General features: G+C 44.5%; 1 protein-coding gene across 4 annotated transcripts in view; it reads left to right on the top strand.

The window, feature by feature from the left end:
* LOC105560091 overlaps nucleotides 1-27,964 on the top strand; it is a 193,491-nt gene that overhangs the window by 161,875 nt on the left and 3,652 nt on the right. For 3 of the 4 annotated variants that reach the window (XM_012008879.1, XM_012008882.1, XM_012008881.1), the window contains exons 6-15: nucleotides 8,719-8,852; nucleotides 15,715-15,805; nucleotides 20,878-21,126; nucleotides 21,763-22,027; nucleotides 22,225-22,681; nucleotides 22,852-23,119; nucleotides 24,037-24,406; nucleotides 24,798-25,078; nucleotides 25,248-25,490; nucleotides 25,731-25,881. In XM_012008879.1, coding sequence (XP_011864269.1) covers nucleotides 8,719-8,852; nucleotides 15,715-15,805; nucleotides 20,878-21,126; nucleotides 21,763-22,027; nucleotides 22,225-22,681; nucleotides 22,852-23,119; nucleotides 24,037-24,406; nucleotides 24,798-25,078; nucleotides 25,248-25,490; nucleotides 25,731-25,881 — 2,509 coding nt within the window. Of the gene's footprint in view, nucleotides 1-8,718; nucleotides 8,853-15,714; nucleotides 15,806-20,877; nucleotides 21,127-21,762; nucleotides 22,028-22,224; nucleotides 22,682-22,851; nucleotides 23,120-24,036; nucleotides 24,407-24,797; nucleotides 25,079-25,247; nucleotides 25,491-25,730; nucleotides 25,882-26,723; nucleotides 27,914-27,964 lie in introns of those variants that run through there. The other variant, XM_012008880.1, reaches the window with a different exon arrangement.

Here is a 27,964-nt window from a genome sequence, read left to right as displayed (position 1 = left end):
ACCGTAGCTCGCATGGAACAGCACACGGGGGTGCGATTTAATTAATTAGGGAAACGACGATTGCCCCACGACGACGAAAGGGTTGGTCGTCACCGGAATAACGCTATCGATTTTTTTCGCGTTTTATGCAGCTTTCCTGCCTGTTTTCACTGCGAGAGAGGCATTACGAAAAATATTTATCTTTACTAAAAAAATAATAGTGACGACAATTAACGTTGGAATTACAAATTCCCATTCTACGCTTGTCTATTTTGTTGTATTGAACAACATGCAGAACGTATTTAATTTTTGGGAATATATTATATATTTAAAAAAATGCACGTCCACATATTAAAAAAATCTTGATAAGAGAAAAATCTCTCTGTAACTTTTTGAGGATGAAAAGTGAAAGTTTCACATTTGAGCACGTAACGTTATCCTCCCCCAGCTTTTAAACCAGAGCAGCATTGATCATTCAATTCCCCCAATATTGGTATGAAACGTCCCCGCTGATAGCGATCGTGAGTCGCTATCGTGACTTGACATTCTCGTTCGTTTCGACTTTCCGCGAATCACTCGGTAAAGTATATTAACAGGTTGCCAATATCGTGAAAAGTCGTCGTCGATAAAAGGGGAGCGGCGATGGCGGTCGACATTGTGAGGCGAACAATTTAATATGCGCGGCCGGGACGGAGATCCCGGGGATGTAGGCAGGTCCTTATCGAGGAGACCCTCCCGTTTCTACCGTCGGCATACCTTATCTGTCTTCTGGCAGTCACAAAGCCCGAGATCTCTCCCGTTTATTGGAAAGCTCTGCCATCGACTAACCGTAGGCGCGCGGGATGAAAGGCGAGTCCCGCGAGCTCTCTCGCGGTATTATCGATACAGGGTCGTCCCGCAGTCGACCTGCGGTATGTCGTCTGAATGTTGATGCCCGCCGGGGCAATTTGGTGGAGGCACGGTATTTGCATGACATTCCGTTTTGAGCGATCGCTCCGAATACGATGTCTCGACGAGGCGAATAATTGAGGGGACTTTCGCGGAAAAAAAAATGAAAGAGCGGAAGGAGTGGAGAGGACCGTTATGCGAAAGCCGGATTTGTTTGGATGCCTGCGAGAGAAACGCAACTTTACTGCAGCTTTAAATTTGCGATATACACAGGCATAAAAGCTACACCCAGGAAAAAGTCTGTTTCAATTTTGACCTTACTAGACTTTTATTTAATTTCAAAGAATTCACTTCTTTACCTTAACCAAATTTTCTTTTATTTTATTAGTGGTATTTCTGAGAGAATTCATATCTATATCGAAACGTCTGTACTTAACGTTTTATTATTAACAAATTAATAAAATTTGAAGGAATAAAGGACTAAGGGCCGTGACAGGGTGTTAGTGGCTAAATATTTTATTCTAAATTTATTGTGAAAAATTTTATTATTAAATGGTCCCTGACTATTTTAAAGACTACGCCTCGCATTGGCCTTCCTACCCTCCACTTATTTTCATATCTATTTCTTTAAATCTAGCAAATGCTGTGGTAGAAGTAAATAAAAATTGAGCAGACTCAATGAAATGCAATTTCAACGTATCTCACTTGGTTAACCTAACTAAATCTTTTTCTGGGTGTATATTTTAAATATAATATAGTATTTCGTTTGTACTGATATTATTTCCTAGATGGATATTGTATTATTATATATGTGACTTGGTACGTTTTCCTTGAAAAGAATATAAATATGAAAGTTATGAGACAGATACGCGCGACATAATTTAGTAAAATCCTTAATTTGCAATTCGCAAAAGAAAAATCTGGCCTCTCGACTCCTGTTTCGTGCACGTCTCACTTTTGTCATGCCTCGCGCGAGAGTTTTGCAAGCCAGACACGTCCGTCTCGGCACGACGACGACGCGAATCAGCGCAAACGTGCAACCGGAAGTCCTCGTGTAAGCGAACGCGTATCGTGCACATGCGCGAGGGTTGTGAGTCAGAGCCGACGAAGGGGATGAAGAGAGGAGGAAAGATTGCCACCACTACCACCGTTACCACCACCGCCACCGGCGCCGCCGCTGCCGGCCGGTTAATCGACGGCGACGGGTTGTCAGTCGGTCGAAAAGCGTCGCGGCGCGACGTGGCTTCTCTCGACGACGAGGACGATAACGACGCGTATCGCTTGCTGTCGGCGGCGAACACGAGAATGCGAGTCGGCAAGGCGCGATTCGGATGACGAAGGCCGAGCCTGCGGGGGACATGTCCGGCGGCGAAGTGCGAAGCGGAAGTTGACGGGGACGTGAAGGACGAAGGTGGCAGACTCTCCTGGGGACAGGGACATGTTCCTCCACTCGCGGAGATGACGGTGTCTGCGTGACGGGTGGTCCTGACGTCCCTGACGCGAAGAAGCTTGATCGACGGGAAGCGTTGCCTTAGTCCTGCGGGGACGCGGGCCCGCGGAATCCTCTACCTCGAAAATTCGTGATATATCTTTTGTACGTATCTTGTAAGGATTGCTTCGAGAGACCTGGATATAAACGCGATCCTGCAGCAGCTTCGGCAAGCCTTGGCAAGCAGTTTGAGTTAGCGGCAAGCTTGGAAGCTTAAGTGCAAACTTGATGGAACCGAAAGTAGCTACGGACCGACAGACGAGCTGAAGCGACCGCGTAAAGGATTACTCGGGGATATTTTTAATCGCGAGAGCGTCGTTCGTCCCGCAAGTTGGAGATACAATTAAAAGGCAGCTGCGCGACAATTGAGCAACAGCTGCGACAACATCGCTCCAACTAAGGGGTAGATCGTGGGACTGTTCGCGCTGTCGTCCGAGGTACCAGAGTCGATTGTGGAAGACGCGGGGGTGGTGGAGGCGAAGGAGGGTGGTGCGGTCGTCGTTGCCGGTCGAGAGAGCAGCTGCGACGGCAATAGTCGTAACACTAACAGCAGCTGCGGCGGCAGTAGTGGTGGTGTCGGTACGAGCAGCTACAGTGGTGCTACCGGTGGTAGTGTCGTCGCTGTCGGTGATAGTGGTGGTGGCGGCGGTGCTAGTGGTGGTGTCGGTGAAGGACCGTCGTACAGGGGTGGCTTGCCACGACTTGTAACAAAGGGACCGGTGGAGGGCCCGGCTAGCAGGGTGGCCGCGCGAGTGCATCCGAGTTGGGGAACGGGCGCGAGAGGGGTGGGCCCCTCTGCACCCTCAGGACCGGGGGGATGTCCCGCGGCCGACGGCGTGCGTACTCGCAACGTCGCCGTCGGCGCCACGACGCAGAATTGCCAGCCGATGGGCGCCAATCTTACTAAACAGAGCAGGGTGAGTTCGAGGCTCGAAATCAGTTTCGTCGTCGGTGTGCGCGCTGTGAATGCGACCTGCGAGGGAGAACCGGCGTTCTTTGCGTACTGCGAAACATGCGCTCGTATGGGATCTCTTGGAATATGGAATCTCTTGCGAATATTTCAAATCGATCCTTGCCAACTTTTACATCTGACGATTACACATATGACACCTTTCGTGTTGTCTGTTTCTAATAGAACTAGAGAGATAGACAGTGTAGGAAAATTGATAGCCGACACAACTGGCAATTTTAATTAGAGACAATTTATTGCGAAAAAATATCACCTCAGCCAAGGTTTGAACCTGGACTTTCCAACACTCTAGGCATCTCACCAATTCGACTGAGGCATGTGAGCTAGAGAGATAAAACTGAATATTTGTATAAAAATTTCCGAGTGCTACATGTGCTAAGCAGACTCTTTAAAAAGATTATGAAGTGATAATATATGACGTCTGCACGCGTACATGATTTAATTATTACTGAGTAGCGTATAATTGTAATTATTATATGTGTATGTGTCGATAATTAACGAGAAAAGAATTCTACCGATAGTAAGATATAGCTGAACGATAACGCTTATGCGGGACTGAATAATAACAGCTTGAGAATAGGCGCCATGGACTGAATGAACGGCACTGTGATAAACACGTGGGTAAAGAAAAAGGCAAACGAGAAAATTCACGAGCCATTAAAAACGCTCGCAGGTATCTGCCCGTAGATATCTGCGCTCATGAGAGACTGCCATTCACGGGGTTCTTTCATTGTCGATGAATGAAGCATTCACACGTTCGCGCGTACTTTCGCCCGTATTCGTGACCTTTCGAAACTCGAATTTGTCGATCGGCAGGCGCAATTTAGCTTTGTCACAAAAGCGAGTCGCGATCACCATTATTTCACATAAAATAATAGTTTAAGTGTATTATTTTTTTATATTACAAAAGTAACAGATAGATATAAAAGTGTTAACAGGTGAAGGATTGAGGAGAATTTCAGAATTCGTTAAATCTTTACAAGTGGCAACGAAACCATCTGACAATGAGAAATGTGTAGCCAATCAACTTGCAGCTTTTATGGAATAGCTGCAAGTTGACGCATTTCTCGAAACTTGGACCAAGCTCTAACATCGTGGACACAGCCCGAGTCGAAATTTTGGCCCTATGTTAAATCTTTAATTCTATGATACAGTAGGACCTAAGACAGTAAAAGAGGTCGAACTGCAAGTACAAAATTTACTCTTACTTAAAAACTGATAGTGTCGAAAATTTCTACTTTTGCCAATTTAGCATTAAAGTAGGTCCTTTCTAGTAGAAGGTAAATTAAATTTGTGTAAGAAAAAAGTAGGTGTGTAGATCAGCTAAGTGTAAATTATCCTTAAAAGTGTCAAAGTAGTACTAAAATTTCGATTCGAGAGGCCTTGACAGATACACAAAATAGCGATAAATTTTTCTGAGCGAAGCTTCTATATCAGAAATAATTTTGTCGTGTTATAGCTTTAAACGTAACATTACGAAATTATTTCTGGGGCTAGGTAGCAGAAGCGAGCTTTTACGCGTTCAATATCAACTTGCTCGAACTTTGGACAGCAAATGTCCGTTACGTATGTCAAACGTGTCTAGTGAACAAACTTTTTCAAGCTTTATTGACACGTAACGAGAGCGCAGCGCATTATATTGCGCGATATAATGCACCGACGGCGCATAACAGCCGCATGCATTGATAGCAACCAGTTTTCCATATAACGGCGGGTGACACCGCCGTCCGAATCGTGCCAGTTATCAACTAGCCACGTGTGCAACCAAGTCGCAACGACGCTACATCACGTTCGGGCCAATTGTTTTATTATTCATCAGAAATCCGACGTCTGAGCACGCGATCTTTTTATTTCAAATTTCACGAAAGAAAACATTGTATCGCGAACGACTGCTATTTCAAGCGTTTCACCTCTTTGATAAGAGGTCGCTTATCTTATAAGCAAAATTTGTATATTCTATACACGAGACTACCTCGTAGTCACGATAGAAATGATCTCCGGTGTCGTTTACCTTCGGCGGCGCGGCAAAATCAATAGCAAGACGCACGACACTCCGCTGGCAGAACACTTTTAATGGCCAAACTAAAGAGAGAAATTTCGCGGCAAAACCGGAGTAGTAACGATCGTGCCGCGGCCACTTCCGCGCGAACGAATCAAGAGAATGTCGGGTGTTATTGTACCACAATGCTTGCTCTCTCTCCGCCTCGCGATCCGCCCTTCTGTTATTTCCCCGTAACCTCTCGCGGGCGGAGACGAACCGCACGATTCTCGGAGGTGCGAAAGCGAGCCGGCCTGAAAGATTTATCGCGACTTCTTCGTCGTGTTCGCGGAGAGGGTATCGGGGATCGCAGGCACGTGACCCAGCTATCAATCCGGCGGAGAAGCGAGAGGCGCGCTTCCCGGCCAGAAGCGCAGCAGCCCCCGCTCGCCCTCATTCTCCTCCTTTCTCGCATCTCACTCAACCACGTGCTCGAGAGCGACGGGCGACACTCGATCGGCGAGTCACGGGGATCTCGCACGCGGTGAATTATTAAGAAGCGCTTTCCGCGAGCCGGTGGTCCTCGGATGTCGCCGCTTCATTAATTATTCCTCGGTCTCGATGATGCAGCTCCCGCCAGGGCGCTGATTAAGCGACCTCCTCGCGCGCATCTTCCCGCCCGCGCCGCACGTGTCCCGAATGAAGCTGCGTTGCGCACGTGCGCGTCCTCGCTGCAGGGGGATTATCCGGACGAGCGTACGCTTCTCTGTGGGGTGTCTTTGTAGATCGTATCAGTTTTCTCGCGTTAAACTCGACTCGATATTTTCGGTGAGGCCGAGAGCTCGTTGTCTCACGACGTTGTGCGCGTCGAGCAGTGATAAGGTCGTGTCGCAAGGTCTCTGAATTCAATTTCATTCAAAATGTACCTAATATTATAATGGGGTAAAAGTAAACCGTGTATTTAATTGGCAAGTAGAGTACAGCCTATGAAATTCTTGTTAGCCTTAATTTTTATATGTAATGTGTGTATCACTAAAAATAATTTTCTATCGTTCCGTGCACAAGTGCGGGAATGTCCCTATTTCTGCTTTCTTGATTTCGAATAATGGAAGGTACACTTGTCATAAAATGACGACGGAATTCGAACGGAAAAGGTGCTTGCCCTCGCGACTCAAGCTGTGAAATCTTTGCGAATTTTTCGGGACGACCGAAATCGCGCTCCAAGTGGAAGTCACCTCGCAAATACGACATTCTCGATGGAAAGCAGTCGCGGGGGATCCGTCGGGGATGGAAAAGAGCGTTCGTTAGGATTTAAGGCTGCCATAAATCCGCTCCGGCCATTCCTTAAACCCTCCGCGCGCGAGTGGCGGTCAGCCCGGCTTTTACCAGATTGTATTCCTCGATATCTCCCCTTTGGACCCCACGTTCTCGAATTCGCCGTCCTTTCTTCGGCGGACTTCCGCTTGATCGCGACGATATCCGTCGACGTTGGCAGAATTTTTACGAATTCGATTGTAAATGCGGTAAGTCGAGAGAAATCGGCAACCTTCGTTCGAAGGTACGTGTACCAAGAGCACATTAGACAACACCATAGACCGTGGTGCATCGTAAATCATACATTGGATGTGGTGTTGTAACGCGTAAGTTAACTCGATGTTACTCGTAGAAATTTCGTCTAGTGTGACAAGCTGTCGTCTAACTTCAAAAGTATTCCGAGACTTTTTATTTGCGTTAGTCAAAATGCTTTTAAAAATTATTTTCGTGGTGCCTAGTAAATAAATGAACGAGAAGATCCTTCTCGTTCGAGAATTTCCTTCGGCAAGGCTAGCAGCCTACCGAAGATGAAGTAAAACCAAATGCTCAAAGTAGCAGAACTGAATAAAACAGACTTTAAGTCTAATACACGAGGAAGAAGAAGAAGAAAATTATTTTATAATTTTATTTCAAATAATTGTTATTTTTCTCGTATCAGCGTGTTTCTATTCGCTGCCATCTTGTCTCTTTTTGGTCTCCCAACAGTGGACACAATCGTCTCCTAATAGGTAGACCTGTTCAAGATTCTACATAAATCTAACGATCCGTCTTTTTTCTAAAGCCGATCGCCACCGTTACAAATCTGAGAGCATTATATATATTATCCCGCGCCACATCCGAAACTTGGTCCTTGCCGGGCTTCCCGGCCGGGACAAACGACAATTTACGGCCGGTCCCGAGATAGCCGCGGTTACCGGCGGGTTAAATCGCGTGAAATACTGCTTTCGGCACATTGGTCCAGCACAATTATTGATGGCACTTGGAGAGCAGGCGGAGAAGCGGGCAGCCGGGACCCGCGATCCGGAAGGGCCGCAATCAATGTGGCGTGCGGCACTTCGATTTAAATTCATGAATAATTCCTACCCCGCTGGCCCGACGACGCGACGATCCGAAGATCGACGAGCTTTTTCGGTCGTCGTCTCGCGCATTTTTCCCCGGCCCGTACTCGCGATTCCCGGTTCGCGCAGCGAGGATCAGACGCTGCCGCCGCGCCGGTAAATTTCGCCGGGTTCAGATTTACTGTGGACCAGACTTGGGCGTTATCCTAGAAAGAATTGCACCGCATCACCGTTTCCATTTGAATAATTTATTCGGATGACGATTGTCCGTTATTCCTATCCGATTAGTTCAACTAAAATAATTGTTCAGGTAATATTTGAAAATGTTTCACAAATGGCACCGTCGCTATTTCGATAATACGTAGTCTCCTTATTCATTTATTGTTTCAATATGTTCGAATAATAACTGTACACCTGATTATTCACATGCGAAGTCTATTTAACGTTGCTTAAAAGATTGTTCCTATTTTTATTAATGAAATATTTGCTAGCAAACTTGGACGCGACGCAATTGCGCTCCAGGTTTACGGTCGTCGTGAAAAGTTTGGCCGATTTTCCGCCGACAATTCCGATCGTCAATCGGGTAAATGAAAAGCACGAACGATTTGACGGTGATTTATTAATCATGCCGCTCGTCGCGCGTTACCACGAATAAATTATGACGAGTGCGCGCTGATTAATTACAAGTCAATTAACGTCCCCATCCTCCCCTCCCCCCCCCCCTTCGGCGAAACGAACAACGAATAACACGGCAACTGGCGTGCCCGTTGCGCGACGCTGCGAACACTTTATTAAATCCGGCATTAATTAATCACACTCGCACCGGCGATACCTTTCCGCGACGCGCGATTGCTCGTATCGACGTCATTATTGCCGATTCATTATTCACGACTGTCGCAACGACGTCGATTTTGTTTTTCAGGGCGGCGCGCGAGCGCTGAATTTCGCGCCGCCGCATTAATTACCATCCTTTTCTCTCCTCGCTTTCTTTCCGTCTATCGGTTACCGTCATTAATAAATGTCACCGTTCCAATTGTTGCAGAGGGAGGCCACGCAACGAGATGTGGAACGAGAACGCCGGCAGCGAATGGAGGCCGAAGCTCGGGTACGCGAGGCTACGGCCGAGGCTGAAAGAGCGCGCTCGAGAGTCCATCATCTTCAGAGAGAGCTGGCCAGGTGAGAGACTTTGGAGTTTAGCTGTTCCCTCGAAAGAGAATACGATGAAAGTGTCGAACGTCGTTAAATCAAAGTTGAGAATCTCGCCTCCCTTTGATTTCCTTCTTCAGTATATTCACAGCTCTTTCCTCTTCCTGTATACGTTTTACGTCTTTCCATGCTTTAGAAAATTTCGAGGTCCTGTTGGCTGAAATTTCAAATCCACTCACACGACATGACTCGACCTAACTTGCTTCTTGTTTAAAATGGCGTATGTACGATAGGAACTTTACTACAAAAAATTGCGGTAAACTTTTGTTTCAAAAGTAGAATATTTAAAACAGAAGTTTTAATGGAAATTTTTTTTTAGAAAGATAAGCGCATTTGAATAGTCTCGTTCCTTCTTCGCGAGTGTTCTTTTTTTGCTCGTGTAACGCAAGCGGAAAGCGAGAGGGGATCGCGACTGCAAATCGGCTTACAAAGTTTCCGCCAATAATTCGAGGCCGTCGTGTAGCACGCGAAATCGATTTCTTCCCGTTCCTTCGCAGCCTCTCCGCTCCGCGAAAATCGCTTATTTCACTCGCGGCCGTGCAGACGGCATTTTATTTCCTGTGTGCGATACATAAATATAAAAGTGCCGGCGTGTAACGTATAAATAATGAGACCGCACGCGTTTCCCACGCAATAACCAACGGATCCAATGGTAAATCATCGGTATTGGCTCTCGACCATAACGTCCTGCGATTCACCCATCTAAATAGCAATCTCCTTACGCCTTTGTCGGCCTCCCCTGCTCCGATTTATTATTGCGAATATCGAAACATTGCAGCATCGCGATACCGCGCGTCTGGAATGAAAAAGGGCCCTTGATAGTGTCGATTAACGAGATATATTTCTTCTACTGAAAGCTGTTAACGATATGAAAATATGCTGCCACCATACGTTATTTCAGAGACAGTCTTGCTTTGAGGAACAGTTGTGTTTTTTGCCAACGGTCTTTTGTTTGACACGCTATTTTGATATTTTATACAATTGTTTTAATTTTCGAACGTCAAGTTTAGGAATGAGAAATGTAATGAACTAGAAAGTCGCAGATAAAAAATTACAGATTCGAATTGATCTGTAATTGTATTAAATTCCTGCGGTATGAATGTTCCATTGATTCGTTATAAAAGAATTAGAATCTCATCTCGCGCTTTATCCAAAGAAATATTTTTCAGATAAATACTTTTATTAATCTCGATAGAGTATCCGAATCGATGTCGTCGAATCCCTTCGGAGAAACGTTGCGGGCATAAATGGATTTCTTTATCGTCGGGGCCATACATGCGGATTATTTGCCGAATTATTCGATAGATTGGCGCACATTGGTCACGAAGGAAGGCCTGCGTGTACATTTCTGTCAAAACCAACGATTCGTTTCGCCAAGTGCACGATAGGAAAGCCCTTCAAACGCGGTCCTTTGACTCGATACCGTCGAGCGCAAAATAAAAGAGGAATCTTCTTTTTCCCGGGGATCAATAACACGCCGTAGAAATTAAACGGCCGCACGGATGGCCGGGGCTTATCAACGTGACTGGCGATAAAAATTGCGGACCCATTCCGATATGGAATATTGCAAAGCAAGTATGGTCGTGCGGCGATACAAAACTAAACTATGGCGTTTTCATTCAAAGAGACGTTGTCTTCGGACCAAGCTTGCTCCTTACATGCAAATCTGTTGCATATAAGCTTGTGTTGTTTTGCATTCAATTATAATACATAAGTTTGGTAATAAATTTCGTGTTTTTGTCAACATCATTTTGAACTTTCCGAGGGAATTTTTCAAGCGTTATCCAAAACACACAAGAGTATGCCAGATTCGCAAAAGAAATTGTTGATCTATAAAAATTTGGTAAATTTTTACCTAAAGACATATTTTTATTTTTATGACTTCCAGTGTAAATTTTTGCGAAACTCTTTTTCGGCGTAGAACCAGAGAACTCCATCAGTTATCTGAAAATTCTCGGGATGGAATGGCATGCAATAATTTCGGGATTAAACGTAAGATTAGTGACTCGAATAAACATGGGATTACCGTGAAGGAATTTCGGGGTCTTGGCACGATCCACGTGGATTCTTATTTGTTCTGTTACACGCGGTTTCAGGGAAAAATGGTCCGTCCACCGGCACGGCGCACCACGCATGAGCGATGCGTGTACAGCAAATTGATATCCCTGTTTTACAGCGTGCAACGTGACATGATGCATTATAACCAGCCGGATATGTCGGCATGACTCGGTTCTCTCCGCTGTCGTGAATGAATAATCACGCGGTGTCCGTTGCGACGCGTCTGCTCGCTTCCCTTCTGTGTCCCTTACGTCACTCCTTACGTCCGATTTAATCCCGATAAACATGAAACATTGCCGAATTTCAATTTTCCACCGACGCCAAATTTCTCCTACTTGAAGCTCGCATTAATGTTTTTATGTCGAGATAGAATTTTATCAAATATTTTAGTAAAGTGAGCGAATATTTGGGGAAATTGACGGATGAGGACGTGTAATTAAATGTTAGAAAAAATTATTCAAGTTCTTAAAGCGATCCTCAGATGTCTTCCTTTTTTCGTAGATTAAACATTGAATTGACAACGTTGCAATTTTTATTATCAATTAAAAACAATTTGACAGTTTCATATACAATAATAATTGAATATATTTCCATACATCCAACATCGAGACAGATATCTCTTGCTAAAAATTGTAAACCGCGATAAATGTTGAACGCAATGTATCGCCGCGTATCGGCGGCTTTCCCCGGGAATTTTTGCCTTTCTTCCTATCGATATAAATCAGGTCCCAGGTATTTTCTTTACGGTAGTTTGCCGAAAGCACTTCTCGATAACGCAGGGCTCATTGTCGGAGCTGACCGGCCGGGCCGGACGACACTTAAAATTCCGAGCTTCGGCATCTCGAAATGCGCACTCCGACCGCTCAATTAAACGTGATCTTTTGTTCCCACGGTGCGTACCCCGGCGTGGAATGTAGTCGCGATCGCGGGGAATTAAAAATGCGGCCCTCGTACTGGAAGTGGCTTTTTACGAGCGGCCCGCGAGAGTGAGAGCGCGGCATTATTTTTACGCGGTCGGACACGAAATTGAATTTTCCGAGCCCTTTCGCCCTTTCGGTACGACGCTGCAGAGAATCCTATTAACCACACGTAGGAACAATGCAACCTAAATAGCCGTACGTACATGCGAAGGAGGCAGGGAATGGAAAGTAGGAGAGAGAAAGGTGTTCGCGTGGCGCACGTATGTACATACGTCGGCCCTCCGTTTCTCGGATTTTCTCGGATTTTCCCTCGTGCGGACAGGCGATTTGAAAATGCATTCATTCGCTCGGCTTTTCTTCGATAAATTGTTGGAATAAGTAATGAGGTACCAGGGGAAATACCACGTCGAGTAAATTATATATTCAACAACATATCCGCGTGAATAATTCAATATTGAGGCAGAATTGATGAAAAACCACGAAAGTCGCAATTAAAAATATTGATCCGAGAGACTTGTGCAATGTAATATTATTTTGCCGACGACAATGATTCCATATAAATGAAACTGAATGAAACTGAATAATACTGTGTTATATCCGAAAAGAAACCGGCGCGAAGGACAAAGTGGAAAATGGTATATGAATTCACATTTTAGATAACAATTATTGGGCTACCAACATCTCGCTCGGACCTAAAGGCGCTCTCGTTTGTTTGTAAAATTATAGTTTACATAAAATTTGTACACTCTTAGGGCCAGTTTCACAAACATCGGTTAACTGCTAAATGGCCCTTGAGCTGGTACCGTCAAATTCGAGACTCAAATTTCCAAGTAGAAATGAGATTCGAGTTACACACTGATAGGAGATACTTTTCCCGGTATATTGATCGCGTAGATAATTTACCTCCTCAAAATAAAACTCCTAATTACTATCTATTTGGTGGATTTCATGTCTCTTGTAATTACGTGTGGTTTTTATTCTAACGTGTATCTCCAATTTTTGGCAATACATCATTAGCAGTACATGTCTTAATGCTGTCTTATACTCTTAAGACAACGTTTTGTGTTTTAAGCCTTTGTCTTGAGGTAACGCACAATAATTGTCTTAAGAGTGCAAGACAGCCAGTCTGCTCAGGCCCTTAGAGTGTAGCTGTTGTCTCGTTCAGGCTCGCAATGCCGAGCGCAGATTGTGTGACGAGACTCGTCCAGCCGGTGGACGGTAAAATGTAACAAAATAATACTCCATTCGCGACGGATTAAATTCGGGGGAGAGGGGCTCGTGTTGTAGTTCGAAACGCGGCGTTTTGCTCAAGTAGAAAAGGAAGATGCAACCACGCGAAGATATCGATGCGCGCTATTTCGCGGATATGAAAGCGAGCCGTTTTCAAAGCCGCTCCTCGCGCCGGAAATTAATCTTCGTGTCCCGCGCAATCGTGTGTGCTCCACCGAGCTCCCAGCATCCGTTCTACCGGCGTCGATGACGTTGTTACGGGGTGTAGTTCGCCGGGCGTGTATCTCCCCCCGGTGCGACCTACGAGGTCCCAACGTGACGGCGACGGTGTTAACGAACGCGAAATCGACGTGTCCCCGACACGCGTAAAACCGGCGCGGTGGCCGTAACAATTTCCATATGATAATGACCTCTCGGCGTACACAAAGGGCGCGCATCGCGTCAACGCCGCGTGCGCGCGCGCGCGATTGAACGCCGGATACCTGTTTATTCTGCCGACTGCGAATTTGCAAAGCTCACGCGTGCGTGCGTCGAGGACGTGCGTGCCGCTGCCACTCACGCGACTACCGATACGTGTAAACAGTAATTACAATAGCGCAACCGGATGAACCGCGCGCCCTAACGTCGGAGATTCGTCCTCGGAAATGGAAAATGTCAATTTCGTACCAATGATTAAAGCGCATCTATTTCTCTCACTTAAATATACTGTGTATATTTTTGCGATAAAAGTTTGCTAAAATTGGGAGAAGAAAAATGTGCGGGCGTATAGTTGCTCTGACCATGTTCTTGAATGGGCTGTGCGGCATCAAGGAGCGTCTTTTTTGCCTGCGATTCGAGGCTGCACAGTACCCCAGAATCATCGTAATCGAATTTGCCGAGCAACAGTTGTAAATCATGAGGACCGGCTTGCCCGTGCCATGTGTTTCGAGCGAAAACAGAGAGAAGTAGAAAAGGAGGAGAAAGTGTGGGCGAGGGAGCGCTGCTTGGGGGAGCTATGCCCCGTTTTAAGGGTGCAGCAATTGCGAGCGTTACTTCGACGATCGATCCTGCTCTCGCACGGTCTTTCGTACTTCCTCGCCTAGCTAAAAATGTAAAACAGCAAACGAAATCAGGCAGTGACTATTCGCCGTTTTCAGTGATAATTCGCTCATTGATTTTTAGAGAGTGTCTCCCGAGAGTAGTTTTTCCGAGTCGAGATTATTGAAATTCTCAAGACTCTGTAAAGTCCTAACGATCCAAACACGCAATACTATAATTTTCCTTTTATCAGGTCTAAAACATATAAGTCTCTGAAGTCTATACAGTCCAGAACATGAACTGTTGAAGTACACAAATGTGTATTAAAAGTATTTCTATGACATATACCCTCGCTGAGGTAATATTTTTCGCAATAAATTTAAAATATGAAATATTTCGACAGTAACTCCCTGTCACGGCTCTTACAATTAGTCCTTTATTCCTTAAAATTTGTGTTTATCACATTTAAGCCATACGAATTTTCATTAATTTGTTATATGTATTAAATTCCTTATCATGGATTTAGTTATCCAATTAGCGAGACGACCACGATTTCTCCGCGCGCGATGCCATGAATTTACCTTTATTAAATGTCAACGGAGTACAATCGAATTGAAACTCATAACTGGCTCGAAAGTTACTTCGGCAAGGACATAAGCAACGATATCTGTCCTATGGGGGTCGCCGATGGGAAGACGGAGGGTGTTGCCAGGCGCTGCGGCAACCTCTCGCTCGAAAGCCTCCCTCGAAAAGCTTAAATCGGCTTCATATCTCAGCCGCGCCCTCGCATCCCTAATCAGATCATTAACCCCGCGGAGCGTTCGCGCATGAGAAAGTTCGCCAAACAAAAATCCTGATCTTTCGATTTGCTCCTTCGTGAGTAATGCGAGAAAAGAAGCGGGATTGACATCGAGGAAATAACGAGACCCCGCCGCCCGAAGAATATGAAATACATCCAGAAACACTTTGATCTACTTAATATTCGAGTCTAGAATCGTTAAGAGAGTGTCAGTGAAAAGTTACGTATCAAAGACAATTGTCAAACTTGGAAATTGTGCAAAGTGTCTTAAAGAGAGATGTCTGTAATCCGTGAGTTTAATGGTGGTCGAATTGGTGGACGCCCGCCTAGAGAGTAGAGAAGTCCAAATTCAAACCCTGGCTGAGGTAATATTTTTCGCGAGAAATTTTCTGTATTATTAAAAAATGCCAGATATGGTCGATGAAAACACACTGAAGTTGTTAATAGTTCATTTTAAATGAAAGCATCGCGAGTCTCGAGCACTTGCAGCGCGCGTAGCAATTTATAATTACGATTTCAAAAATTTGTACGTAGAGCGGACATAAGACAAGAATAGATAGTGTCAGCGAAGGAAAGAGATCTTCTTAGCAAGTTCTGACGAGAATGGAATCTCTTTTACCAAAAGCGAGGCCCTTCAGGGCCAAGGCGAGGCCGACGAGAGGGCAAATAAATTTCCGCACAGCACAATAGAAAGCCGTGGAGGAGCTACGAGAATCGTCTCAATGGTTCATTCAATTAGGATCTTTTCAAAACGGGGATTAAAATCCGCGAGCTTCCTCACGCTGACGGTTCTGATTTGTTGTTGCAGAATGGAGGAGTCGTCGCGGAGTCTGCTGCAACAGAAGCACCGGGCCGAACAGCTGAAGCAGGAGAAAACGGCGCTCACACTGTCCTACGAAGTACGTAAGACCGTCTGATTCTCACGGATTGTTAACTTTAGATCTTATCAAAATAATTTCTATAAATTCCTTCTTCGTAATCTTATAAATGAAAATATCAAGTCCACCATTTTACGGCGCTACATATCTAGCGATTTATTATTATAATTTTAAAAAAGTCTTACGCAGAACGAGCGTGAGATAAAAACAGGCTTCGATAATATTCGGAAACGCTCAAGATGGTTTCGGAATGGCCATCGACTCGGTCTATGTTGTCTATTATGTCTAAGGTCGCAACCATTCTGTCCATCACTGTACGGGACAGGAGATTCTCACAACGACCCAACGAATTTAGAGACTTGCTTCCGTCTCTGTCAGTCAAACGTAGAGGTGCACGAGGCGACGACACGCGGAGTAGATAATCGACGTTGATACGCGATCAGACGACAATCGAGCACTTATTGTTAGGGATTTGCGCGTTGTGAAGTATACGGTGCTCGCGTGGAAGCCGCAGCTCTATGACAGTCCCGTAAAAGGTTTCCCCTTATCCAATAATACCGGCCTCCTTCACGGCGACGTGCCCTTATTGTATTTCACCGCGCGAGCACTCGGCCCGGATTGTCCCGGGCATTGTTACAAACCCGAAATTTTGCTCGGTTCCCGTTATTAAACGTCAAGTAGCGTGCCAGGTTCATGGCGGCTTTGTCTCGTTTCGCGTACATCGCTTGTACCATCAGGGTTGTGCGATCTAATTCCTCGATTTCAGCTTTTGCCAAGATCCACGATTCCTCCTTTCCCTTTTTCGCAACTTTATCTTATTGTTTCACTTTGCTTTTTGAGAGAGTAATCAAATTACGCGGTACAATGAAATGTCCCAAGTAAAACTTCCAGTGTAAGTAAAATTATATCACATTTTGTTAAATGCATCTATTGTTATTCGTGTTAACTGATTAAATTTTGAAGATTTTAATATAATATAATAATATATATGTATAATATAATTTAATATAATACACAGATTTACTTTCAGTACAAAAAGTAATTTTAAGTAAATCTATTTATTTAGTTAAAAAAAATTTTTTGTCAGTGTACAGTGATGATTTAAACTGCGAAAAACTGAAATTGTTCGGTAAAGAATACTGCTCTGTAGTTGCAAAGATTTAGTTTCCACCTCATTCTCGCAGCCAAGATTGATCCTTGCGAAAGCCTTATCACGGAATTGCATACACAATATTATAAAAAATTCTCCCAGAAAATGAAATATCGACATTTTCAATTCCTGTCTCGTATTTTCTGTACGCCGTGACGTGATTTCGCATTAACTCCCCCTAGTATTGGGAAATTTTCGAATCGGTACCGCGCGAATCGCGAAGCGATTCCGGAATGGACGGCCCCGCCATCCTACCGAAAAGAATAGCGCCGATAAACCTGCCCCCTTCGCGCTCGCCTCTCGTTTCCGCAATTCGCAACTCTCGTAAAGCTCTCGCGGGCGATGATTTTCGACGTGAAACGCGTATGCCGCGGGGGCCCAGGTAATAAAGGGAGGGAACAGTAAACGCGGACGTTTACTGCCGATCCTTACGGCACGCGCGCTATCTCGTTCACGGGCGGTTTGCCCCTAAAAGAGTCGTACCGTGCCGGGGGTGTCTTCTCTCCTCTCCCCCGCGGTGGCAGTAGCAGCGGCGGAGGGAACGGGCGAGAAGGTGAAGCTATATCGCCATCCCCCCACGAAATAATGTTTAATATCGATCGTCACTCGATCCCCAGGTTTGATGTCGACCCGCCGCCGCCTGTCAATGACAAGCCGCGCAATCTCTACGGGAAGCGTAGTGTATATTACGCCTGAAAGCACGAATGTACTTCTGCTGCTGCTGCTGCACGTTGACGATCTGCGAAGAAGAGAAATTCTGTCGAGCCGAACTCGGGCGACAGTCACGTCTTGAAGGAATTGCGGGACTGATACCTTAAAGAGAAACATTGAGAAACTGATTCGAAGGAATAAAGGAGTAAGAGCCAGGACAGGATGTCTAAATAATTTTAATTTCAAAATTTATCGCGAAAAATATTATCTCAGCCAGGGTTTGAACCTGGACCTCCCCCTACTCACTAGGCGGGGAGTCTCACCAATTCGACCACCGAAGCACGTGATAATATTCATCGCAATAAACAGTCTAACGTTATTGCGATTGAGAAACTGAGCTCATGACGTGTAGCAGCGTTTGATAGTTGAGACCATTTCATTGTTTAAAAAATAGATACGTTATAAAAATTATATTCTCCCCTGTGTTATTAATTAGTACGAGAGAGTTCGACATCCGGGCTTCGCTCCAAATTAGCTAAATGTAGACGTGGAGAAATCGAAAGGATTTTTTTTGTATAGTCGTTCCTTTGAGCAAAGTGTGTATACTTTGGGATCTCCGCGTCGTTGGGAAATAACGCGTGTCGACGGGAATTCACAGAAGGTGGACGGTCTGCACTTTTACTCTCCCTCAGGCCGAGGCACGACAGAAAATCGTTGGTTTCCTCGCTCGATGCGACGCGGGGGTGTGTTGGCGAGGGCCGACTGTTATAAATCAGACACACGCACCCTCTATTAGCGCCCCTGTCCCCGACAGGGTTCTCCGCGGCCCTAATTCAACGTTAAACGCCTTTCTGCTAATAACGACCGGTTATTATTACCGTGCCCGACCGCGAGTCGCGAGACAGAGACTCGTCCGCGTCGCCGATAAACAATGTACCCGATCGTTCGCCGGATTTCGACTCGTTTCTCCCGCAACTTGCCGTTTAAAGGGCCGATTCGAGGCAAACGGCAATAAGAGAAGCGAACCGGTCACGAACCTCACCGCTCCGTAATTGCTTCCGTTTGGAAACGAAAGTAAGGAGGTCCCGGCAGTGGCGGGTTAAAGTTTTTAAAGGCCTCAACTACAAACTGAGGCTCCCTATCCGATACTGAAAATCAGACGTTGGAAGGTTCTCCAACTAGAGAAAGAACGATAGCGGCATCGTGAAAGCATTTGAGAAAAATTCTGGTCCACGTGTAGCAAAATTATTTCCTACAAACAAGTTAGCAAAGTTGAAATCATGGAGAATAAGTTGTATAATTTTACACAGAGAGAATTTTCTTCTAAAATGTTACCCTGAAAATGAGAAATTATACAACTTAAAGTACTGTTGGACGTAAGGTATAATTTTTTATAATTGGAAAATGTAGCAAAATGGAGAGAGAAATAGATGTTTGATATTTTCGATTATGCCCAAATGAGAGACTCGCGCGTTTACGTAATAATAATAATCCTTCGCTGCTGTGTTCACCCCACGTGTAGTCCCGCGAGTGGGTATTTAAGAAGCAAATGGCAATCGTCACGAGTGGCACGACGTAATTACTCCCATTTGAGAGCAGGGGTAAGAAGACCGTCGGATGTTCCAAGTATTTTAAGAACGGATAATTTAAGAGCGGTTCCGTTCCGTAATAAGACCGCCCGTCGAAGTAATTGCGGAAATATCCGCAGTGCTGCCCGGGATATTTAAATCTCCGCGATCCGCGGCCGGTCGATTTTCTTTTTACAGTGACCGAGTTAAACGTGGGCGCACGATGCTTTAACACACCCGGGAGTCGCAAGGGGCGGCCGTGAGTCGCCGCGGCTTGATAGGATCGAAACAATCCATTAGCGCTTAATTTTAACGACCGCCGCGCCGGGGATTGAGCTTTAGCGCGTGCTATAACGTGGGATATTTATGGAGTACTACTGGCCTTCAGTTGGTCCGCAATTTTTTACTTTCACACTGAGTTAAGATCGAGATTTAAGATCGCGAGTGTGCTTTAAATAGGTTCAGAACCGCCGAATATATACGAAAGTGTGGTTGGTCGGGCAACAATTTATTCTACATTTTATTAGATGATCTATAAACGTCCTGGAAATTAAAATGCCAGATCTGCTGTTACCTTTTACCTTGTTGCATACGTAATTCGGATATTGTGGAGGAAGAAATGAAGCAGTGGATTATCAAGGGATATTTTTACAATTTATTTATATAGTCAGAAATTCTAGGTCTTCACAAATTAGGTTTTGTAATTGTGACGTTGTTGTCTCTTCACTCAAAAAAGATGTTTTACTAACGCAGGTAGATTTCTCGGTGTCGCGATAAAAATTTATCGCTATTTCTTGTATCTGTTAGACAATTGTTTGTAGCCTGCAAAATTTATAGCAGCAACATTCTAGCAATACCTTCTGAAAAGTTTAGAACAATCTTTGTAAAGGTCTGTGTCCACTGTTGCTAGGTCTAAGTTCTAGTTTGGAGAAATATGTTGCCAATCAACTTTTATGGAATAGCTGCAAGTTTATTGGCTACACATTTCTCGAAAGTAGAACTTGGACCAAGTTCTAGCATCGTAAACACAGGCCTTAAGGCATATAACTGTTTATGTACTACAATCAAACGTTATAATGGATGGGCGCCACAGAAAGACTTTCTGCCTAACATTTAATAACAGTTGAAGTAAAAATTCTGTTTCTGTTATTTAAATTGATTAAACATATGCGATTTCGTAGTATGGGTACTATTCATTTATATATCTCAGTTATTCTTTGCGTACCTAGAAAATTGTTGCTGCACTTGCAAGATTTTTTTTTCAATGTTAAAGTGTTTGCCGAGTTTTACTCTTTAACAAAGTGTTTAGTTGTTTACTACATTTTGAAATGTAGAGAAAGAAGGATAATTTCACATTATTGAAACACTATTACAGACATTGTAGATAATAATAATTATTAGATGTAATATTAATTAGTTATAATGATGATTATTATAATAATATTATATTTGAATAAAGTGCTAGCAACAAATAATTATCCCGCGTCGTTGTAGCGTGTTGTAATTAGAGATGTTACTGTTAATTTTCAGATCCGACCGCGATAATTCCCGCGCCGTTATAACGAATTCCGGATTATGCTTATTACGGTACCGTCGCGTCGCGCAACACCGTTGATAAAATATCATTAACAACTCTCTATCCCTGCGTCGTCTCTGCGCGACGTGACGTAGTTGAGAGGCGGTCGGGGTGGTGCCAGGAATAATTTTCGCACGTGTGTTCGCAGGCGCGCGTGCACCAGTACCAGGCGCAGATATCGAAGCTGCAGCTGGAGAACGAGTCGATGCGTGGCCAGCTGCGCGGCCTCGAGGCGGCATGCGCCGGTGAAGTGCACGCCGCGCTGGTGGCACGTTTGGCGACCCTCGAGACGGAGCACGCGGCCCTGGCGCGGGACGCCGACGCCCAGCGTCGGCAGTACGAGCGGTGCCTGGACGACGTCGCCAACCAGGTGGTCCGTGCTCTCCTATCCCAAAAGGTTCATCGCTATGCTCTCGTTACCACCCCCTCCCCCTGTTTCGCTCCCTCCGAGTAGCCCGTATCCACCGCGACGAAAACGCGTGCTCTACGAAGGCTGTTACGGACATGGGATGCCGAACAAGTTGCGTATAAACTTTGCAGTTCTTGCTGGAGAATTCAGCAAGAAGAGCTTCCTCGGGCGATTCAACAAAATTTCATCTTTCTTTTTCACCGTAGTTTTAGATTATTCATAGAATACACGCGGACGTAAGGTATTCGAGAGATTAGATTCCCGGCATTCTATAATAACGTTCAGGATCTTTCGCGCTTAGAATAACAATAATGACGTTCAAGAGCGTTAATCCTTTCACAGTTTCGAGTAATAGAATATTAGATTATTTGAAGAATTAAATGGTACGCGGTACAAGTCTAGGCACATTCAGTATCGATTTTAAAATTTTACTTGAAAAATATTTTTTCTTGAAAGGATTAATCAGCCGCTAACACCCCAGTGAGAAATGATTGGACGTCGACGTCGATCGACGAATCATTTCTCACTGGGACGCTTCACCCTATCCGCTGATGCGCTTTTTGAACGGTATATTATCGCGAGATGTATCGAGTGAGAGTACTGATGGCCAGCGGATGTTCTCAGGGTCTCAGAGAGGAAATAGGCGCGTTGCAGAGACGTATACGAGAGCTTGAGGCTCAAAATCGAGCATTGTCGGGACTCTTGGCGCAGGCTGCCAGTCCCGGAAGCCCAAACGAACTTATCCAAGGAATCCTCGAGGCTGGTCCAGCCGCCCTGGTCGCCGCCTTGGGTCTGGACCCTTCCTGGGTCCCGCTCTCGAGGCCGCGCTCCCTCAACTTGCAGATACCCGTGATGGCAGCCACTAAGTGCCGACGCAGCAGACCTCTTGGTACTAAATCATCTTTCATCGCGATAATGCAATTTGTCGTGGAATCAAACGTAGCTAAAACTGTTTGGCAAATCTTTGCTTCGTTTTTGTAATATTTTATTATGACTTGATGTTATACGCTAATGATGCAATGCAGTCTAATGAGATTAGACGAAACCGTGACGCTCTTCCGAACTGATGGACCGATTCGTTCGCAGCCCAAAAGCCGTCGGAAGAGGAGGGCAGCGAGAGCCCGGAGAGCGGTAATCGCGACGAGGGCTACTCGACCATGTCGAGCGACGTCCAGGGTGAGGGCACGCGTCAGGAACCGTCCGCGCGCGGCCTCGAAGATCTGAAGGAGGCGACCGACGAGACCGAGGCCGACGTGTCACCGGACGCGCGCCTCGTCGCCCTCGACGTCGGCGATCCGGATGTTCTCTTCCTACCTCTGAATCTCACCGTGGGCATCAATCCGCGCCACAGCTATCCGCCGACTAAGGACCTGCTGCCCTATCAGCACGTGATGCGCAGCTTCTCGGATAGCCACCTCTGTCTCAAGCTTACTACCACCGCCAATTTTACACCGTACAAACTGCCTAGCCCCATGGGATCGTCTTCCCTCTTGCTGGTGGAAGAGGAGGGTTGGGACGCCGAGTACGTGCAACAATGGCTCAGGTTTGTTTGCTACGCATCAAAAGGCCTCGAAAGGCGTGTAATTGCGTATTATGGAGACATGATTCTTTCATACGAGTCTTTTCTATTTTATCAGTGTTATTAATTTCTCTTATGAGATTCGTTAATTCAGCGTGAAAATACGCCGGAATTGACCACCGCACGGGTTTCAGGCTCGATGATAGTAGAAGCGCGCAACAACACCGAGATCTGCTCGAATTGGAGTACGACAGGGCGGAGCTGGAGGATTGGAGCTTCTCCCTGTCCACGGAAGACCTCGCACAAAATGAATCCGCAATGTGGAAGGAGCAACCAGCTACTACAAACACGCCCGCCCTGCCGGCAATCAAGGAGCATAATCTCCTGGAATTGGAGGAGGACGCGAACGAGTGTCTGTGGAATGGCGCGAGCTATCTCGCCGACAGGGCTGGAGGAGAGCTGGTATGTATGTCGAGTACACACGACATCGATCGATGCCTACGACGTTTGTTCAGTTATCCTAATAAAAATATCCTAATAAAAGCACTACGAAAAATTTTATGCATTGCAGTCAAATTCGAATAAACGCATATATCAATGTTATTTTTAATTCGCAAAAGAGTTAATTCTCAATTAATTTAGACTTGCCATTTATCACCGCGACTTAATATTAAAATATTTTATATCGAACACGATTTATTTCAATATTCCAGATTATCCCAGCACTTATTTGCCTGTCTTTTACTTGTCTTTTACTCTTCTAAATTTTATTAATATTTCTTTTTTAATATTTAATTAAATTTTTTTAATATTTCAAGAGATATGACAATTTAATAATCAAACTGGCAATCGTAGCGCGCACAGAGATGTGCGCCACTCTAGTAAATCGAAGATCGGAATTCAAATCTGGCCAAAAACTAAATTTTTTTTTTCATGAAAACTTTTGTAGGAACATTACTTTCGTGTTTGTCCATTTTCTCTCCCAAGAAACTTGTTAATATCTTGCAATGGATAAGTTTAGTCGACCTTAACTGGCACGTGTTTAATAAATTAAAAATTAAAAAGAAGTCATTCTCCGGCCATGGTAAACAGTGTACATATTTTATCTGTGTGCCGTTAATTTTATAATCATGACTCAACTCTGATTAATTTTTAAGAATTTGTGCTTGATAAGGACCTAAACCCTTGATCGAAACGTCGCACTGTATATTAAAAAAATTTTTGTTTATTACACACGTGCCAGTTAAGGTTGACTAAACTTATCCATTGTTATTTATTACTGGCAACCTAAAGATATTATCATCTTGCAAATATTTTCTGTAATATACATGAAAACTAATTTAGGATAACTCGGCTAATTACGATCTTTTATTTCCCAGGTTGCGCTTTTAATGGACGCGAGAGCGACTGGACCCTGGCCGTACGCCTCGAGTCCCGGAGCATCCTGGAGCAGCGAGGAAGGTGCCTTGGAGAACTCGAGTAAGCGTTCGTCAGCGGCGCTCTCCGGCTGCAGCGACGATCCCGACACTCCGTCAATCGGTACGGACTTCACCAGAGATTTTTACCGGCTAGTAAAGTTCGAGAGTACCAAGAGCCTGGCGAGCACGTCGTCCAGAAGCGGTAGACCGCCGCCGGACAGAGAACAAGCTCTTCAGAGCGTCCTGTCTTTCATCGCCGAACAACAGATGTACCTCGCGGAGTTACCGAATAATCCCGTTGAATCGCAGAACGTGTCTCACTCGACCGAAGGTGATTATAATCAAACCTATTCGCTAATTGAACAAAGAACGTTTCGTGTTGTCTATTTTCCATTCAAATTATCGTTAACATAAATTATACAGAAAGCAAATTAAAGAATGATTAATGAAAAACTTTTAAACAATAAAATTCATAAGGCTCTGACGTGAAATTGCGAAAAATTTACCTCAACCAGGGTTTGAACCTGGACCCTCCCTACTTATTAGGCTCACTAATTCGACCACCGAAGCATGTGGTAATATTTGTCGCGATAAACAGTCTAACGTTATTTCACGAATGTCACACATCGTGACTGAAACTTTTTTAATACATAGCGATAAAGGATTGGAATTAAATTGATGGAGAAAGCATTAAAAAGTGTTTTAAATCGCGCCACTTACAGAAGTGGGCCCTAGCAAAAGTGACTTCGCGGGGGAGACGAAGGTGGCAGAGGTGGAAGGATCGTCCGCTCAGGAGAGCAGTGCCGGAAACGCAATCGAAACGAGCAGCAACGACGAGCTGCTCGACCAGATACACGTGCCACCGTTGGCATCCGAGGAGAGGATTGTAAGCGCCGTATCGTGCAACGGCGGTATCGCGTACACGACGGTAGCTCCGTCGGAGTTGGGAGCCGTTCCGGAGGAGGACGAAGAAGCCGCAACTTCCTCTACGCCTAGTACGGTTGTAAGTTTTCGAATACTAGTCAAATTTGCACGAAACAGCGCCCGTGCAATTTCCTTATTTTCCCGAAGAAATAATTTGCTTGCTTGAAGAAAAGATTCGCGGCTTTAATGATAATTTAATTTCCAGCGAAAGGTTTTGCTGTAGTAACGATTACGTGATGCTCGTACAGGTCAGCCCGGCACGAGCGACGCTCCTCGTGGAGGGCAGAGATCGAACATTGAGCTTCCATGAACGCGCCACGTCTAAGGATGTTATAGACGAATTGAACCGCATGATTCGAAAGGGCGAGGAGAATACCGCCACTAACGTCGCTAACAACGAGTCAGTACAGCTGGAGAAATTGGATCTCGCTTGCTGCTGTCCGACTGGATGGGTTCACGTTGAACGTGACATTGACTTCACCGACCCCAAGGTGAGTTGCCTGCCAAAACTGAACTACACAAGTTTCACAGATAAATAATAATACTCGTAGATAAAATATACTCTGATTTCATTACGGACATAAAAATCGCTCGCTAGAAATTACTTAATAAAGTGCAATAATTTTTCAGTTAAAGCATCCACAAATGAAAGATATTACGTAAATTGCTTTACTTGATTATGCTATTTCCACGAAAATAAACGCAATGCTAATCGTTATACTTTGATTTAGGCCAGAGCCAACCTCTTAGACGTGATGTTAGCAAGCAGCGAAAGTTCCTCGGCGACATCGAGCAGCGGTTCGGCGGGCAGCGACTCGGGGGATGAACCACCTGATTACCGCCACTTGCATAGATTACACCGGTACCGACGGCAAAAGAAAGGTATTTGTCTTCGGGCATCTACTCCGTAGACACTTTCGCCATGCCGTTTTCGCGCATCACCACTCACCTTTGCGCAAAATGCGTAATTTAAATGCGATTTTACGATCACTATCATTCTTTGCGCCTCATCCTTGACTAACACAACTTCTATCGACAACTGTTTAACACTCTCATTGCGCTTTTTGTTTAAAGTTGTAACAAAATTTTCTGAACCAGCGTGGAAACATGCAAAAAGCTTGAGGCTAAAGCATTTGATTAAAAAAGTCTAACATTGGGTGTTTATACGTTGTATGCAGAACATCTGAATCACCATTTTATACATGATCTATTTTGGTGGATAAAATGCTGCTACATTAGTTTTAGATTACATATATTTTCTTTAAATACATGGAATACTTTAGTAATTCTCGGATTATATTTAGAATCAGTCTTGTGTGTGTACCTTATTTGCCAAATCGTGTTTGCGTTATTAAATTTAAAGCAAAGACCATATACTCGTACGTTAGATAATAGTCGATTGCCTAACACGTATAATCGCCTAATGTTAAAGAAAACAAGCTTGACGACGCTCTAGAGAGTTTGGGTGGTGTGCGAACAGCGCTTGCTCTCATAAGCTTAAGACGGCAAACACGTCTACACTCTTCTCGCTACACACCAAAGGCGACGCCACACTTTGACACGCCACGTGACACTCGATCGAGCGACTATTTTATCTACTCTCGCAGTTACTTTAGACACTCGCAATTAACACAGTACAATTACAGTACAATCGGCGTTACTATCCCCGCTCGCGTTCAGTAGCCTTTTCGCTGTACATAGCCTTTTCCATATTTTCTGTTCAGATGGTAGCTCCTACGCGGTGTGCTTTGATTGTCACAAGAAAAGCTACGTAGTTCGGCTTAGTGACGATCAGTTTCTATAAGCGACATGACCAATTGGGAGGAATGCATTGCCGCGCCGGGGAACCTATTTCGTCCTGAACTGAACCACGTGTTACGCCCACAACGGACTGACCATTGGTTTATACTAACAGAATTATTAACCGGCAGAGAACGTTCCTGGCGTAGCGCCCCTTCACGCAATTCCATCTCTCCGTCTCGTTCATGTGTATTTGCGTGGCCTACTTGGCACACATTGCCGTCCGAAAGTCTTGGGACAAGATACAGAAAGGTATATTGAATATAAATTAATATCGATCATATATAAATAATCAAAATGGTGAAATGCGTGTGTATATAATCAAAGAAGGAGATTACACTGTGTAATCAAACGTAGTGCAATTTCTTAAATGCATTATATCTAGTTTTATATGGATAATCAAACGTATAAACTATATCGACAAAAGCGCGAAGCAATTGAAAGCATCCAAAGACTTTTAGACAAGAGTGCAAGTTGATGTGCAGATTTTATGTCATTTAATATCCTTTCAAAAATGAAAAAATGCGTTAGCGATTGTGCAACATATGAGGCATATACATATAATCATCATGTATCGCTAAAATAAAGAACAGCTCCTCAAGTGGAATTGCGTCAGGGTTGTAAATTGAGAATAGTTACTTTCTCTCTCGTACTGCGTGCGAATTTGATCTCTAAACCTTCTTGGCACGTGCAAGACCGTTTCAGCATCTTCATCTTCGTTCTCGGCTCATTCTTGCTTTATTTCATTATACACCTGTCTATGTTGGATCATTAATTTCGCTATCATTCAATCACTCTTAATGTAAAATTGTCTGAGTGGATTTCTTTTTCTTGCCTCATACAAGTCTCATTAACATATATGTATAATTCTGATTAATTTATCATTATTCTCGAGCGAATCATAAATCATAATCATGTCATACAAAGAACGTTGGATAAATAGCGTGCAACATGTTTAACGAATAATTCTGTCAAAGGCAATTAGAAGTATCTTGTCGAAATTTATTATTCCTCAAGATTAGTACGTATATCTTTAGAATATTGTTAGTTACTTGCCAAAACAATTAGATTATCTCAACTTGTATAAAACCTACAGTAAAGCTTAGAATTAAGATGAGAAGATCTGGGAATGAGCAAGAATATCCACGTAACTTCTGTCCATGAT

This window comes from Vollenhovia emeryi, unplaced genomic scaffold (genome assembly GCF_000949405.1).
Source record: "Vollenhovia emeryi isolate VEMERY1.0 unplaced genomic scaffold, V.emery_V1.0 DF939242.1, whole genome shotgun sequence".
Lineage (NCBI taxonomy): Eukaryota > Metazoa > Arthropoda > Insecta > Hymenoptera > Formicidae > Vollenhovia > Vollenhovia emeryi.
The sequence above is the reverse complement of the archived record's forward strand: the minus strand, read 5'-3'. Positions and strand labels throughout refer to the sequence as shown.